General features: G+C 43.0%; 1 protein-coding gene across 1 annotated transcript in view; it reads right to left on the bottom strand.

Moving 5' to 3' along the window:
* LOC139385837 (teneurin transmembrane protein 4) overlaps nucleotides 1-18,009 on the bottom strand; it is a 523,395-nt gene that overhangs the window by 229,829 nt on the left and 275,557 nt on the right. The window contains exons 16-17 of the mRNA XM_071131087.1: nucleotides 11,569-11,715; nucleotides 2,187-2,403 (exon numbers count right to left, since the gene is read on the bottom strand). Coding sequence (XP_070987188.1) covers nucleotides 2,187-2,403; nucleotides 11,569-11,715 — 364 coding nt within the window. The remainder of the gene's footprint in view (nucleotides 1-2,186; nucleotides 2,404-11,568; nucleotides 11,716-18,009) is intronic.

The raw sequence follows: 18,009 nt of genomic DNA, 5'->3' as shown, positions 1-18,009 counted from the left end.
AGGAATAAGATTGAATCCTACTACACCGGCTCTGATGCTCGTTGGATGTGGCAGGGCTTGCAAACTATTACTGACTACAAAGAGAAACCCAGACGCGAGCTGCCCAGTGACGCAACCCTACCAGACGAGTTAGATGCCTTTTATACTGGCTTCGAGGCAAACAACACTGAAGCAATCATGAGAGTACCAGCTGTTCTCGATCACACTTTCCGTAGCCGATATAAGCAAGACCTTTAAACAGGTCAACATTCACAAGGCCGCAGGGCCAGACAGATTACCAGGACGTGTACTCAGAGCATTCGCGGACCAACTGGCAAGTGTTTTCACTGACATTTTCAACCTCCCTGACCGAGTCTGTAATACCTACATGTTTCAAGCAGACCACCATACTCCGTGCCAAATGATGCGAAGGTACCCTTCTTAAATGACTAGCAATCACGTCGATAGCCACAAAGTTCTTTGAAAGGCTGTTCATGGCTCATATCAACATCATCATCCTGGAAACCCTAGACCCGCTCCATTTTGCATACCGCCTCAATTGCACTCCACACTGCCCTTTCCCACCTGGACAAAAGGAACACCTATGTGAGAATGCTGTTCATTGACTACAGCTCAGCGTTCAACACCATAGTGCCCACGAAGCTCATCAACAAGCTAAGAACTCTGGGAGTAAACACCTCCCTCTGCAACTGGATCCTGGTCTTCCTGACAGGCCGCCCCCAGGTGGTAAGGGTAGGTAGCAACACATCTGCCACGCTGATCCTCAACACTGGAGCTCCCCAGGGGTGCGTGCTCAGAAACCCTCCTGTACTCCCTGTTCACCTACGACTTTGTGGCCAAGCACGACTCCAACACCATCATTAAGTTTGCTGACGACATAACAGTGGTAGGCCTGATCATCGACAACGATGAGACAGCCCATAGGGAGGAGGTCAGAGACCTGGCAGTGTGGTGCCAGGACAACAACCTCTCCCTCAATGTGATCGAGACAAAGGAGATGATCGTGGACTACAGGAAAAGGAGGACCGAACAGGCCCCCATTAACACCGACAGGGCTGTAGTGAAGCCGGTCAAAAGTTTCAAGTTCCTTGGTGTCCACATCACCAACAAACTAGAATGGTCCTTGGTGTCCACATCACCAACAAACTAGAATGGTCCTTGGTGTCCACATCACCAACAAACTAGAATGGTCCTTGGTGTCCACATCACCAACAAACTATCATGGTCCTTGGTGTCCACATCACCAACAAACTATCATGGTCCTTGGTGTCCACATCAACAACAAACTATCATGGTCCTTGGTGTCCACATCAACAACAAACTATCATGGTCCTTGGTGTCCACATCACCAACAAACTAGAATTGTCCTTGGTGTCCACATCACCAACAAACTATCATGGTCCTCGGTGTCCACATCAACAACAAACTATCATGGTCCTTGGTGTCCACATCAACAACAAACTAGAATGGTCCAAGCACCTTTCCCCCTTAGGAGACTGAAAAGATTTGGCATGGGTCATCGAGAGCATTCTGACCGGTTGTAACACCGCCTAGTATGGCAACTGTTTGGTATCTGACTGTAAGGACACTACAGAGGGTAGTGCGTACGGCCCAATACATCACTGGCGCCAAGCTTCCGGTCATCCAGGACCTCTATACTAGAGGAAGGCCCAAAAAATTGTCAAAGTCACCCAAGTCATAAACTGTTCTCTCTGCTACCGCACAGCAAGAGGTACCGGAGTTCCAAGCCAAGGTCCAAAAGGCTTCTTAACAGCTTCTACCCCCAAGCCATAAGACTGCTGAACAATTAATCAAATGGCCACCCGGACTATTCACATTGACCCCCGCCCTGTTTTTACACTGCTGCTACTCGCTGTTTATTATCTATGCATAGGCACTTTACCTCTACCTACATGTACAAATTACCTCGACTAATCTGTGGCCTCTGCACATTGACTCGGTATCGGTACCTCCTGTAAATAGCCTCTTATTGCTATGTAATCTTATTGTCTCACTATTTATTACATTTTTTACTTTAGTTCACTTAGTAAATATTTTCTTAACTCAATTTTTTTGAATTGCATTGCTGTTTAAAAGCTTGTAAGTAAGCAAGCATTTTACGGTAAGGTCTAACACCTGTTGTATCCAGTGAGTTAATTTAATGAAACAAGACCATGTTGACTCACCTGCCGTCAAAGAGGTTAGCCCCGGGGATGACGTGTGTGCTGTCCCGTCCCACCAGGAAGCGGACACGGTCGTAGAAGGACTGCAGATTGTTCTGGGTGGAGGAGAGCTGTGTCTCCTGGATGATGTCCAGGGGGTCTGGGGAGCCTACACATAGACCCGTGGTGTGGCACGACGCCTGCAGACAACAGTCAGGGTCCATACAGTCCACCAAACCATCTGGAGGGGGAACATAGACAGGCAGGCATAAGCAAATACACACCCTTTTAAAAACAACTTCAGCACCTACATGTACTTACAATCACATCTTAGTGAAACAATTCATCGTCATGAAACTAGTCACTGTGTAATCCCAGTGGACAATGTCAATCCCCCGTCACATCTCTACAACTCAACACCTCCTAACAACATGGATATCCTCATTCCTCCTTTGGCTCTTTCTGACAACAACTTCCACAGGCTTTCATAGCGAGTGTGAGCTGGGGCAGAGCTGTGGTAGAGGCTATCTGAGTGGTAGAGGCTATCTGAGTGGTAGAGGCTATCTGAGGGGTAGAGGCTGTCTGAGGGGTAGAGGCTGTCTGAGGGGTAGAGGCTGTCTGATAGAGGCTGAGTGGTAGAAGCTGTCTGAGTGGTAGAGGCTATCTGAGGGGTAGAAGCTGTCTGAAAGAGGCTGACTAGTAGAGGGGTAGATGCTATCTGATAGAGGCTGAGTGGTAGAGGGGTAGAGGCTGTCTGATAGAGGCTGACTGATAGAGACTGAGTGGAAGAGTGGTTTATATAACCAAGTTATCATCAACGTGGTACTGATACCCCGGGTATATAACCAAGTTATCATCAATGTGGTACTGGTACCCCGGGTATATAACCAAGTTATCATCAACGTGGTACTGGTACCCCGGGTATATAACCAAGTTATCATCAACGTGGTACTGGTACCCCGGGTATATAACCAAGTTATCATCAACGTGGTACTGGTACCCCGGGTATATAACCAAGTTATCATCAATGTGGTACTGGTACCCCAGGTATATAACCAAGTTATCATCAATGTGGTACTGGTACCCCGGGTATATAACCAAGTTATCATCAACGTGGTACTGGTACCCCGGGTATATAACCAAGTTATCATCAATGTGGTACTGGTACCCCGGGTATATAACCAAGTTATCATCAACGTGGTACTGGTACCCCGGGTTTATAACCAAGTTATCATCAACGTGGTACTGGTACCCCGGGTATATAACCAAGTTATCATCAACGTGGTACTGGTTCCCCGGGTATATAACCAAGTTATCATCAACGTGGTACTGGTACCCAGTGTATATAACCAAGTTATCATCAACGTGGTACTGGTACCCCGGGTATATAACCAAGTTATCATCAACGTGGTACTGGTACCCCGGGTATATAACCAAGTTATCATCAACTTGGTACTGGTACCCCGGGTATATAACCAAGTTATCATCAACGTGGTACTGGTACCCCGGGTATATAACCAAGTTATCATCAACGTGGTACTGGTACCCCGGGTATATAACCAAGTTATCATCAACGTGGTACTGGTACCCCGGGTATATAACCAAGTTATCATCAATGTGGTACTGGTACCCCGGGTATATAACCAAGTTATCATCAATGTGGTACTGGTACCCCGGGTATATAACCAAGTTATCATCAATGTGGTACTGGTACCCCGGGTATATAACCAAGTTATCATCAACGTGGTACTGGTACCCAGTGTATATAACCAAGTTATCATCAACGTGGTACTGGTACCCCGGGTATATAACCAAGTTATCATCAACGTGGTACTGGTACCCCGGGTATATAACCAAGTTATCATCAACGTGGTACTGGTACCCCGGGTATATAACCAAGTTATCATCAACGTGGTACTGGTACCCCGGGTATATAACCAAGTTATCATCAATGTGGTACTGGTACCCCGGGTATATAACCAAGTTATCATCAATGTGGTACTGGTACCCCGGGTATATAACCAAGTTATCATCAACGTGGTACTGGTACCACGGGTATATAACCAAGTTATCATCAATGTGGTACTGGTACCCCGGGTATATAACCAAGTTATCATCAACGTGGTACTGGTACCCCGGGTTTATAACCAAGTTATCATCAACGTGGTACTGGTACCCCGGGTATATAACCAAGTTATCATCAACGTGGTACTGGTACCCCGGGTATATAACCAAGTTATCATCAACGTGGTACTGGCACCCAGTGTATATAACCAAGTTATCATCAACGTGGTACTGGTACCCCGGGTATATAACCAAGTTATCATCAACGTGGTACTGGTACCCCGGGTATATAACCAAGTTATCATCAACTTGGTACTGGTACCCCGGGTATATAACCAAGTTATCATCAACGTGGTACTGGTACCCCGGGTATATAACCAAGTTATCATCAACGTGGTACTGGTACCCCGGGTTTATAACCAAGTTATCATCAACGTGGTACTGGTACAACGGGTATATAACCAAGTTATCATCAATGTGGTACTGGTACCCCGGGTATATAACCAAGTTATCATCAACGTGGTACTGGTACCCCGGGTATATAACCAAGTTATCATCAACGTGGTACTGGTACCCCGGGTATATAACCAAGTTATCATCAACGTGGTACTGGTACCCCGGGTATATAACCAAGTTATCATCAATGTGGTACTGGTACCACAGGTATATAACCAAGTTATCATCAATGTGGTACTGGTACCCCGGGTATATAACCAAGTTATCATCAACGTGGTAATGGTACCCCGGGTATATAACCAAGTTATCATCAATGTGGTACTGGTACCCCGGGTATATAACCAAGTTATCATCAACGTGATACTGGTACCCCGGGTATATAACCAAGTTATCATCACTCATCGTGTATTTATTCCTTGTTATGTTATTTTCAATTATTTCCAATTTTTTAAATCTCTTTGTTGTTGGGAAGGGCCTGTAAGTAAGCATTTCACTGTTAGTGCACATACGTTGTTTATGAAGAATGTGACAAATATATTTGATTTGATTTAATTTGTGAAATAATTTGGCTTAATCTTCCCAGCTTGCGAACACACACACACACACAGACACTCACATCAAACCACACCGGCAAACAACTCACATCTGGATTCAGTCACGGCTGATAGCGTTTCTTAATGAACCAAATCTAAAACCAGGAAGTGCAGCTATCCTTTAGCACCTCCCGCCCACAGCTGACTTCCTGCTGTAATTAAGGGCTGTAATGATTCACCGCTCCAGAACCTGCTGATGTGTGTTAGCTCTGTAGTTTACTTCCTGTCTGTGTGTTAGCGCTGCAATTTACTTCCTGTCTGTGTGTTAGCGCTGGATTTTACTTCCTGTCTGTGTGTTAGCTCTGCACTTTACTTCCTGTCTGTGTGTTAGCGCTGCACTTTACTTCCTGTCTCTGTGTTAGCGCTGCACTTTACTTCCTGTCTGTGTGTTAGCTCTGCACTTTACTTCCTGTCTGTGTGTTAGCGCTGCACTTTACTTCCTGTCTCTGTGTTAGCGCTGCACTTTACTTTCTGTCTCTGTGTTAGCGCTGCACTTTACTTCCTGTCTGTGTGTTAGCGCTGCACTTTACTTCCTGTCTGTGTGTTAGCGCTGCACTTTACTTCCTGTCTGTGTGTTAGCGCTGCACTTTACTTCCTGTCTGTGTGTTAGCGCTGCACTTTACTTCCTGTCTGTGTGTTAGCGCTGCACTTTACTTCCTGTCTGTGTGTTAGCTCTGCACTTTACTTCCTGTCTGTGTGTTAGCGATGCACTTTACTTCCTGTCTGTGTGTTAGCGCTGCACTTTACTTCCTGTCTGTGTGTTAGCGCTGCACTTTACTTCCTGTCTGTGTGTTAGCTCTGCACTTTACTTCCTGTCTGTGTGTTAGCGCTGCACTTTACTTCCTGTCTCTGTGTTAGCGCTGCACTTTACTTCCTGTCTGCGTGTTAGCTCTTCACTTTACTTCCTGTCTGTGTATTAGCGCTGCAATTTACTTCCTGTCTGTGTGTTAGCACTGGATTTTACTTCTTGTCTGTGTGTTAGCGCTGGATTTTACTTCCTGTCTGTGTGTTAGCTCTGCACTTTACTTCCTGTCTGTGTGTTAGCGCTGCACTTTACTTCCTGTCTCTGTGTTAGCGCTGCACTTTACTTCCTGTCTGTGTGTTAGCTCTGCACTTTACTTCCTGTCTGTGTGTTAGCGCTGCAATTTACTTCCTGTCTGTGTGTTAGCGCTGGATTTTACTTCCTGTCTGTGTGTTAGCGCTGCACTTTACTTCCTGTCTGTGTGTTAGCGCTGCACTTTACTTCCTGTCTGTGTGTTAGCGCTGCACTTGACTTCCTGTCTGTGTGTTAGCGCTGCACTTTACTTCCTGTCTGTGTGTTAGCGCTGCACTTTACTTCCTGTCTGTGTGTTAGCGCTGCACTTTACTTCCTGTCTGTGTGTTAGCGCTGCACTTTACTTCCTGTCTGTGTGTTAGCGCTGCACTTTACTTCCTGCCTGTGTGTTAGCGCTGCACTTTACTTCCTGTCTGTATGTTAGCGCTGCACTTGACTTCCTGTCTGTGTGTTAGCGCTGCACTTTACTTCCTGTCTGTGTGTTAGCGCTGCACTTGACTTCCTGTCTGTGTGTTAGCGCTGCACTTTACTTCCTGTCTGTGTGTTAGCGCTGCACTTTACTTCCTGTCTGTGTGTTAGCGCTGCACTTTACTTCCTGTCTGTGTGTTAGCTCTGCACTTTACTTCCTGTCTGTGTGTTAGCGCTGCACTTTACTTCCTGTCTGTGTGTTAGCGCTGCACTTTACTTCCTGTCTGTGTGTTAGCGCTGCACTTTACTTCCTGTCTGTGTGTTAGCGCTGCACTTTACTTCCTGTCTGTGTGTTAGCGCTGCACTTTACTTCCTGTCTGTGTGTTAGCGCTGCACTTTACTTCCTGTCTGTGTGTTAGCTCTGCACTTTACTTCCTGTCTGTGTGTTAGCGCTGCACTTTACTTCCTGTCTGTGTGTTAGCGCTGCACTTAACTTCCTGTCTGTGTGTTAGCGCTGCACTTTACTTCCTGTCTGTGTGTTAGCTCTGCACTTTACTTCCTGTCTGTGTGTTAGCGCTGCACTTTACTTCCTGTCTGTGTGTTAGCGCTGCACTTTACTTCCTGTCTGTGTGTTAGCGCTGCACTTTACTTCCTGTCTGTGTGTTAGCTCTGCACTTTACTTCCTGTCTGTGTGTTAGCGCTGCACTTTACTTCCTGTCTGTGTGTTAGCGCTGCACTTTACTTCCTGTCTGTGTGTTAGCGCTGCACTTTACTTCCTGTCTGTGTGTTAGCGCTGCACTTTACTTCCTGTCTGTGTGTTAGCGCTGCACTTTACTTCCTGTCTGTGTGTTAGCTCTGCACTTTACTTCCTGTCTGTGTGTTAGCGCTGCACTTTACTTCCTGTCTGTGTGTTAGCGCTGCACTTAACTTCCTGTCTGTGTGTTAGCGCTGCACTTTACTTCCTGTCTGTGTGTTAGCTCTGCACTTTACTTCCTGTCTGTGTGTTAGCGCTGCACTTTACTTCCTGTCTGTGTGTTAGCGCTGCACTTTACTTCCTGTCTGTGTGTTAGCGCTGCACTTTACTTCCTGTCTGTGTGTTAGCTCTGCACTTTACTTCCTGTCTGTGTGTTAGCGCTGCACTTTACTTCCTGTCTGTGTGTTAGCGCTGCACTTTACTTCCTGTCTGTGTGTTAGCGCTGCACTTTACTTCCTGTCTGTGTGTTAGCGCTGCACTTTACTTCCTGTCTGTGTGTTAGCGCTGCACTTTACTTCCTGTCTGTGTGTTAGCTCTGCACTTTACTTCCTGTCTGTGTGTTAGCACTGCACTTTACTTCCTGTCTGTGTGTTAGCGCTGCACTTAACTTCCTGTCTGTGTGTTAGCGCTGCACTTTACTTCCTGTCTGTGTGTTAGCTCTGCACTTTACTTCCTGTCTGTGTGTTAGCGCTGCACTTTACTTCCTGTCTGTGTGTTAGCTCTGTAGTTTACTTCCTGTCTGTGTGTTAGCTCTGCACTTTACTTCCTGTCTGTGTGTTAGCTCTGCAATTTACTTCCTGTAAACTAGGTCATCAACACTTTGTTGCTCTCCTCTTCCAGGAGCTCCTATCCCCCCATACCTATATCCTAGCCAGATACAAATAATAATACCTTCTTCCTCACTTCCTGTCTGCCTGGCTCAATTCCCTGGTAGCTAGACTGGTATTACAGCCCTCTCTTTTCTGCCATTGAGGGGCTAGGCAGTGGGTACAGTCTTGGGCATGATAGTCATGCAGGGCCCATGCAGTGTTATAGGTAAAAACGAGTGAATATATCCGATACAACATCACTTTTATCCAAAGTGACTAACAGTCATAGGTGCATAAATGTTTTCATATCGATGGCTCCAGCGGGAATCAAATCCACAAACCTTGGCAATGCAAACACCATAATCTACCAACTGAGTCACACACAGGACTGGATTTCTCTGCAGTTGTAGAGTGTCTGGGTTATAATGACATGGCTGGCTAAATCAGGGTTGTATCTGGGTCATTACATGGCTGAATCAGGGCTGTATCTGGGTCATTACATGGCTAAATCAGGGCTGTATCTGGGTCATTACATGGCTAAATCAGGGTTGTATCTGGGTCATTACATGGCTAAATCAGGGCTGTATCTGGGTCATTACATGGCTAAATCAGGGTTGTATCTGGGTCATTACATGGCTAAATCAGGGTTGTATCTGGGTCATTACATGGCTAAATCAGGACTGTATCTGGGTCATTACATGGCTAAATCAGGGTTGTATCTGGGTCATTACATGGCTAAATCAGGGTTGTATCTGGGTCATTACATGGCTGGTGGAATCAGGGCTGTATCTGGGTGATAACATGGCTGAATCAGAGTTGTATCTGGGTCATTACATGAGTGGTGGAATCAGGGCTGTATCTGGGTGATAACATGGCTGAATCAGGGTTGTATCTGGGTCATTACATGGCTGGTGGAATCAGGGCTGTATCTGGGTGATAACATGGCTGAATCAGAGTTGTATCTGGGTCATTACATGAGTGGTGGAATCAGGGCTGTATCTGGGTGATAACATGGCTGAATCAGGGTTGTATCTGGGTCATTACATGGCTGGTGGAATCAGGGCACGTCTCCAACGTGTTCTCCCGAAGGCCTTGGTTCTCCTGCTAGTTGTGAGGTGTGCCTGGCTATGCCCTGGGATGATTAGAGGGCCCGATGGGGCCTAGCAAAGAGGTTTGTACTGGGGGGGGGTTCAGAGCCCGGAAGGGGCTGACACTCTGGGGCTCAGACATGCCCACTCTGGGCTCTAACACAGCTTCCTGTGTACGTGTAACTACGTATCAACTCACAGCCCACTACTAATTCTCACCAGGACAGAGTGTCGCTGTTCTTTGTTTTCTAAGAAGCCAGGTTCTAAGTGTACAGGCCTGTCTGGGGGCTTTCAGAGGTCTGGGTCGACATCCAGTTCTAACTCACAGTAGATAGACTGGTTGTTATTGCTCTACAGTACCAGTGGAGGTACCATGGGGCGGCGCACAATTGGCCTAGCGTCGTCCGGGTTAGGGAGGGTTTGGCCGGCAGGGCCGGGCGCAGTGCACGCTGACACGGTGTACAGTGTTTCCTCCGACACATTGGTGCTGCTGGCTTCCGGGTTAAGTGGGCATTGTGTCAAGAAGCAGTGCGGCTTGGCAGGGTCGTGTTTCGGAGGACGCATGGCTCTCGACCTACGCCTTTCCCGAGTCCATGCGGGAGTTGAGACAAGACTGTAACTACTACCAATTGGATACCACGAAATTGGGGAGAAAAAATACATAAAAAGTGGACACTGGGTGCTAATAGTAGGAGTTATTAAGCTATGGTTTTATAGTATAGTCATTGGTGTTATAGTATAGTCATTGGTGTTATAGTATAGTCTATGGTGTCATAGTATAGTCTATGGTGTCATAGTATAGTCATTGGTGTTATAGTATAGTCATTGGTGTTATAGTATAGTCATTGGTGTTATAGTATAGTCATTGGTGTTAGTCTATGGTGTTATAGTATAGTCATTGGTGTTAGTCTATTGTGTTATAGTATAGTCATTGGTGTTAGTCTATGGTGTTATAGTAAAGTCATTGGTGTTATAGTACAGTCATTGGTGTTATAGTATAGTCATTGGTGTTATAGTATAGTCATTGGTGTTAGTCTATGGTGTTATAGTATAGTCATTGGTGTTATAGTATAGTCATTGGTGTTAGTCTATGGTGTTATAGTATAGTCATTGGTGTTAGTCTATGGTGTTTTAGTATAGTCATTGGTGTTAGTCTATGGTGTTATAGTATAGTCATTGGTGCTAGTCTATGGTGTTATAGTATAGTCATTGGTGTTAGGCTATGGTGTCATAGTATAGTCATTGGTGTTAGTCTATGGTGTTATAGTATAGTCATTGGTGTTAGTCTATGGTGTTATAGTACAGTCATTGGTGTTAGTCTATGGTGTTATAGTACAGTCATTGGTTTTAGTCTATGGTGTCATAGTATAGTCATTGGTGTTAGTCTATGGTGTTATAGTATAGTCATTGGTGTTAGTCTATGGTGTTATAGTATAGTCATTGGTGTTAGTCTATGGTGTTATAGTATAGTCATTGGTGTTAGTCTATGGTGTTATAGTATAGTCATTGGTGTTAGTCTATGGTTTTATAGTATAATCATTGGTGTTAGTCTATGGTGTTATAGTATAGTCATTTGTGTTAGTCTATGGTGTTATAGTATAGTCATTGGTGTTAGTCTATGGTGTTATAGTATAGTCATTGGTGTTAGTCTATGGTGTTATAGTATAGTCATTGGTGTTATATTATAGTGATTGGTGTTATAGTATAGTGATTGGTGTTATAGTATAGTGATTAGTCTATGGTGTTATAGTATAGTCATTGGTGTTATAGTATAGTGATTAGTCTATGGTGTCATAGTATAGTCATTGGTGTTAGGCTATGGTGTTATAGTATAGTCATTGGTGTTATAGTATAGTCATTGGTGTTAGTCCATGGTGTTATAGTATAGTCATTGGTGTTAGTCTATGGTGTTATAGTATAGACATTGGTGTTAGTCAATTGTGTTATAGTATAGTCATTGGTGTTAGTCTATGGTATTATAGTATAGTCATTGGTGTTAGTCTATGGTGTTATAGTATAGTCATTGGTGTTAGTCTATGGTGTTATAGTATAGTCATTGGTGTTAGTCTATGGTATTATAGTATAGTCATTGGTGTTAGTCTATGGTGTTATAGTATAGTCATTGGTGTTAAGCTATAGTGTATTTATTGTTATTAATCGAAATCTAGTTTATAATTTACCTCCATCGTTGTCCTTTCTGTCGCTGCAGGCCGTCTCCATGGACGTGTCACATCCTGTTCCTCTCCAGCCAAGCTGACACACACAGTACCAGCCGTTATTACCCAGGGTACACCTGCCGTTCCCGTTACACAGACTAGGGCAGCCCTCTGTTAGAGAGACATACAAGTACACCGTCAGACACAGAGCAGAGAGGTATCACCACACACATGTTGGCACAGAATATCAACTAATTATAGCAAAGTTTAACAACAAAACACACGGATGGACAGATGGTAAGAACAACTAAGAAGAGAATGAAAAACATAGGAGACAATATGAGAAAATAGAAGGAGAACATACATTTAATATATATATATATATATTTACAGTGCATTCAGAAAATATCAGACTCCTTGACTTTTTCCGCATTTTGCTACGTTACAGCCTTATTCTAAAATTGATTAAATATTATTTTTTTTCCTATTCAATCTACCTACACACAATCAATTGGATTGACCACAGGTGGATTCCAATCAAGTTGCAGAAACATCTCCAGGATGATCAAAGGAAACAAGATGCACCTGAGCTCAATTTTGAGTCTTATAGGGTCTGAATACTGATGTAAATAAGCTATTTCATATATATATATATTTTTTTAACCTGTTTTTGCTTTGTCATTATGGGGTATTGTGATGTCATTATGGGGTATTGTGATGTCATTATGGGGTATTGTGATGTCATGGGGTATTGTGTGTAGATTGATGAGGGAAAAACATATTTAACACATTGTAGAATAAGGCTGTAATGTAACAAAATGTAGAAAAAGGGAAGGGATCTGAATACTTTCTGAATGCACTGTAGAAGATGACAATAGAAGAAGACAATAGAAGAAGACAATAGAAGAAGACAATAGAAGAAGACAATAGAAGAAGACAATAGAAGATGACAATAGAAGAAGACAATAGAAGAAGACAATAGAAGAAGACAATAGAAGAAGACAATAGAAGATGACAATAGAAGAAGACAATAGAAGAAGACAATAGAAGATGACAATAGAAGAAGACAATAGAAGATGACAATAGAAGAAGACAATAGAAGAAGACAATAGAAGAAGACAATAGAAGAAGACAATAGAAGAAGACACTAGAAGAAGACAATAGAAGAAGACAATAGAAGAAGACAATAGAAGAAGACAATAGAAGAAGACACTAGAAGAAGACAATAGAAGAAGACAATAGAAGAAGACAATAGAAGAAGACAATAGAAGAAGACAATAGAAGAAGACAATAGAAGAAGACAATAGAATAAGACAATAGAAGAAGACAATAGAAGAAGACAATAGAAGAAGACACTAGAAGAAGACAATAGAAGAAGACAATAGAAGAAGACAATAGAAGAAGACAATAGAAGAAGACAATAGAAGAAGACAATAGAAGAAGACAATAGAAGAAGACAATAGAAGAAGACAATAGAAGAAGACAATAGAAGAAGACAATAGAAGAAGACAATAGAAGAAGACAATAGAAGAAGACAATAGAAGAAGACAATAGAAGATGACAATAGAAGTTTGAAGAGTAGTTTTTTGTCTGTTTGTTCATTCATTTGACAGAGACCATGTTTGTTTATTCAAATGACAGGGATGACGTACAACAGACATTTCTCCATAGCTGATTCTCATCTGCAGTCCCTCAAATGAGTTTGTTGTGGCTGATGTTCCGTATTCCCCAGCTAGAGTATTTTTTTACAGTGATCCTAAGGACACTTAAAGATTTTAAAGTGGTACGATACCGTAGCAGCTGTAACGATTGATTTGGTACACCTGGACTGACGATTCTCATATCCCCCAGCAGCAGCACAATCAGGAAACAGGGGATTCTCCTCTTCTAACTCATTACTACAGCATATTGGACTCTTTTATTATGCATGTGTCCCAAATGGCACCCTATTCCCTAAATAGTACACTACTTTAGACCAAAGATATGGGCTCTGGTCAAAAGTAGTGCATTATATAGGGCATATGGTGCTATTTTGGACGTTCCTTATATATATATATATATATATATCATTGCTACAAATACTGGCTTATCAGAGCTATATTCGGCATCACAAAACGCTTTATGTGAACGATAATATCCAATGCCGTCCATTGAAATATCATTATGATTATATTACAGCGGTCAATAACTAAACGATAACTAAACAATAACTAAACAATAACTACATACTCACAGCGAAGCTATTGGCATTCACTCTTTTCATTGTTATTTTTTACATTTTAAATGGTCTAAAATACTGTCACCAATTAGCCTACAGGTGGTGCTCTTAAAATACTGTCACCAATTAGCCTACAGGTGGTGCTCTTAAAATACTGTCACCAATTAGCCTACAGGTGGTGCTCTTAAAATACTGTCACTAATTAGCCTACAGGTGGTGCTCTTAAAATACTGTCACCAATTAGCCTACAGGTGGTGCTCTTAAAATACTGTCACCAATTAGCCTACAGGTGGTGCTCTTAAAATACTGTCACCAATTAGCCTACAGGTGGTGCTCTTAAAATACTGTCACCAATTAGCCTACAGGTGGTGCTCTTAAAATACTGTCACCAATTAGCCTACAGGTGGTGCTCTTAAAATACTGTCACCAATTAGCCTACAGGTGGTGCTCTTAAAATACTTTCACCAATTAGCCTACAGGTGGTGCTCTTAAAATACTGTCACCAATTAGCCTACAGGTGGTGCTCTTAAAATACTGTCACCAATTAGCCTACAGGTGGTGCTCTTAAAATACTGTCACCAATTAGCCTACAGGTGGTGCTCTTAAAATACTGTCACCAATTAGCCTACAGGTGGTGCTCTTAAAATACTGTCACCAATTAGCCTACAGGTGGTGCTCTTAAAATACTGTCACCAATTAGCCTACAGGTGGTGCTCTTAAAAGCAGTCACACTTAAACCCTCATATCTGTCGCCACCGTTTGACCAAGAGACCTTGTATGTACTGTAGCTCTTTTCTCATCCTGAAAACATACGCCTCAAGTATTTCCTGAAAGTGGTATTGATATAAAAAAATATAAAAACAAGGAAACTAGTATCAACTTATTATTTACGTATGTATGTAACACTGAAGCTCAACATCATCTGTAATCATCTTCCCCTCCTGAACCATATGTCATATATCATCTTCTCCTCCTGAACCATATGTCTGTAACACTGAAGCTCAACATCATCTGTAATCATCCTCCCCTCCTGAACCATATGTCAGATATCATCTTCTCCTCCTGAACCATATGTCAGATATCACCTTCTCCTCCTGAACCATATGTCAGACATCACCTTCTCCTCCTGAACCATATGTCAGATATCATCTTCTCCTGAACCATACGTCAGATATCACCTTCTCCTCCTGAACTATATGTCAGATATCATCTTCTCCTCCTGAACCATATGTCAGATATCACCTTCTTCTCCTGAACCGTACGTCAGATATCATCTCCTCCTGAACCATATGTCAGATATCATCTCCTCCTGAACCATACGTCAGATATCACCTTCTTCTCCTGAACCGTACGTCAGATATCATCTCCTCCTGAACCGTATGTCAGATATCATCTTGTCCTCCTGAACCGTACATCAGATATCATCTTGTTCTCCTGAACCGTACATCAGATATCATCTTGTCCTCCTGAACCATATGTCAGATATCATCTCCTCCTCCTGAACCATATGTCAGATATCTTCTTGTCCTCCTGAACCATACGTCATATATCATCTTATCCTCCTGAACCATATGTCAGATATCATCTCCTCCTCCTGAACCATATGTCAGATATCATCTTGTCCTCCTGAACCATATGTCAGATATCATCTTCTCCTTCTGAACCATATGTCAGATATCACCTTCTCCTCCTGAATCATATGTCAGATGTGATCTTCTCCTGAACCATATGTCAGATATCATCTCCTCCTGAACCGTACGTCAGATATCACTTTCTCCTCCTGAACCATATGTCAGATATCACCTTTTCCTCCTGAACCATATGTCAGATATCATCTCCTCCTGAACCGTATGTCAGATATCACCTTCTCCTGAACCATATGTCAGATATCATCTCCTCCTGAACCATATGTCAGATATCATCTCCTCCTGAACCATATGTCATATATCATCTTCTCCTCCTGAACCATATGTCAGATATCATCTCCCCCTGAACCATATGTCAGATATCATCTCCTCCTGAACCATATGTAATATATCATCTTCTCCTCCTGAACCATATGTCACATATCATCTCCTCCTGAACCATATGTCAGATATCATCTCCTCCTGAACCATACGTCAGATATCATCTTGTACTCCTGAACCATATGTCAGATATCATCTCCTCCTGAACCATACGTCAGATATCATCTTGTACTCCTGAACCATATGTCAGATATCATCTCCTCCTGAACCATATGTCAAATATCACCTTCTCCTCCTGAACCATATGTCAGATATCATCTCCTCCTGAACCATATGTCAAATATCACCTTCTCCTTCTGAACCATATGTCAGATATCACCTTCTCCTCCTGAATCATATGTCAGATGTGATCTTCTCCTGAACCATATGTCAGATATCATCTCCTCCTGAACCGTACGTCAGATATCACTTTCTCCTCCTGAACCATATGTCAGATATCACCTTTTCCTCCTGAACCATATGTCAGATATCATCTCCTCCTGAACCGTTTGTCAGATATCACCTTCTCCTGAACCATATGTCAGATATCATCTCCTCCTGAACCATATGTCAGATATCATCTCCTCCTGAACCATATGTCATATATCATCTTCTCCTCCTGAACCATATGTCAGATATCATCTCCTCCTGAACCATATGTCAGATATCATCTCCTCCTGAACCATATGTAATATATCATCTTCTCCTCCTGAACCGTACGTCAGATATCACTTTCTCCTCCTGAACCATATGTCAGATATCACCTTTTCCTCCTGAACCATATGTCAGATATCATCTCCTCCTGAACCGTATGTCAGATATCACCTTCTCCTGAACCATATGTCAGATATCATCTCCTCCTGAACCATATGTCAGATATCATCTCCTCCTGAACCATATGTCATATATCATCTTCTCCTCCTGAACCATATGTCAGATATCATCTCCTCCTGAACCATATGTCAGATATCATCTCCTCCTGAACCATATGTAATATATCATCTTCTCCTCCTGAACCATATGTCACATATCATCTCCTCCTGAACCATATGTCAGATATCATCTCCTCCTGAACCATACGTCAGATATCATCTTGTACTCCTGAACCATATGTCAGATATCATCTCCTCCTGAACCATACGTCAGATATCATCTTGTACTCCTGAACCATATGTCAGATATCATCTCCTCCTGAACCATATGTCAAATATCACCTTCTCCTCCTGAACCATACGTCAGATTCACTTCACATTTTGGATTTAGACTCATGACATACGTCTTTAATGGTTTATAAAGTGCTGTATTAAAATATGGCTGTACTGTACCTAAAGCTCAGGCTTCTCCATTTAGCAGAGGGGTTTATTTGACCCCCCCCCCACACTCTAAAAACACCAGGAAATCCGCTACAAGTGATTTACATTTTGGAAATCCCAACTACAGTAACAGAGATACTATATACTATATATACAATGACAGGCGACACATTCATGTCTCTCTCTGTCTCTCTCTCTCTCTCCACTGTCTCTCTCCCTCCCTCTGTCTCTCTTTCCCCCTCTCTCTCTCTCTCTCTCTTTCTCCCTCTCTCTCTGTCTCTCTCCCTCCCTCTGTCTCTCTTTCTCCCTCTCTCTCTCTCTCGCTCTCTCTTTCTCCCTCTCTCTCTCTCTCTCTCTCTCTCTCTCTCTCTTTCTGCCTTTCAAGGTCCCATATCACATGATTATTTCTCATCCTGTTTTTCTCCTTCTCCACCTCTCTTCTTGGTATTATATCTGCTGTTGTGTGATTCAACCCCATTCAATCTCCATGTCTGCCCCACACTAACTTAGCATAAAAAACGGACAAGTAGCTGCAAAATTGATTATTGTCATCGTAGTTAATTACCACGTTCTCAAATCAAATCAAACTTTTCAGGAAGCCCCAGTGATGTACTGGGCAATTCGCACTACCCTCTGTAGCACCAAACGCTCAGATGCCGAGCAGTTGCCATACCAGGCGGTGATGCAACCGGTCAGAATGCTCTCGATGGTGCAGCTGTAGAACCTTTTGAGGATCAGGGAACCCATGACAAATCTTTTCCATCTCCTAAGGAGTAAAAGGTTTTGTCGTGCCCTCTTCACAACTGTCTTGGTGTGTTTGGACCATGATAGTTCGTTGGTGATGTGGACACCAAAGAACTTGAAACTCTCGACCCGCTCTACTACAGCCCCGTCAACGTTAATGGGGGACTGTTCGACCCTCCTTTTC

This window comes from Oncorhynchus clarkii, chromosome 27 (genome assembly GCF_045791955.1).
Source record: "Oncorhynchus clarkii lewisi isolate Uvic-CL-2024 chromosome 27, UVic_Ocla_1.0, whole genome shotgun sequence".
Classification (NCBI taxonomy): Eukaryota; Metazoa; Chordata; class Actinopteri; order Salmoniformes; family Salmonidae; genus Oncorhynchus; species Oncorhynchus clarkii.
The sequence above is the reverse complement of the archived record's forward strand: the minus strand, read 5'-3'. Positions and strand labels throughout refer to the sequence as shown.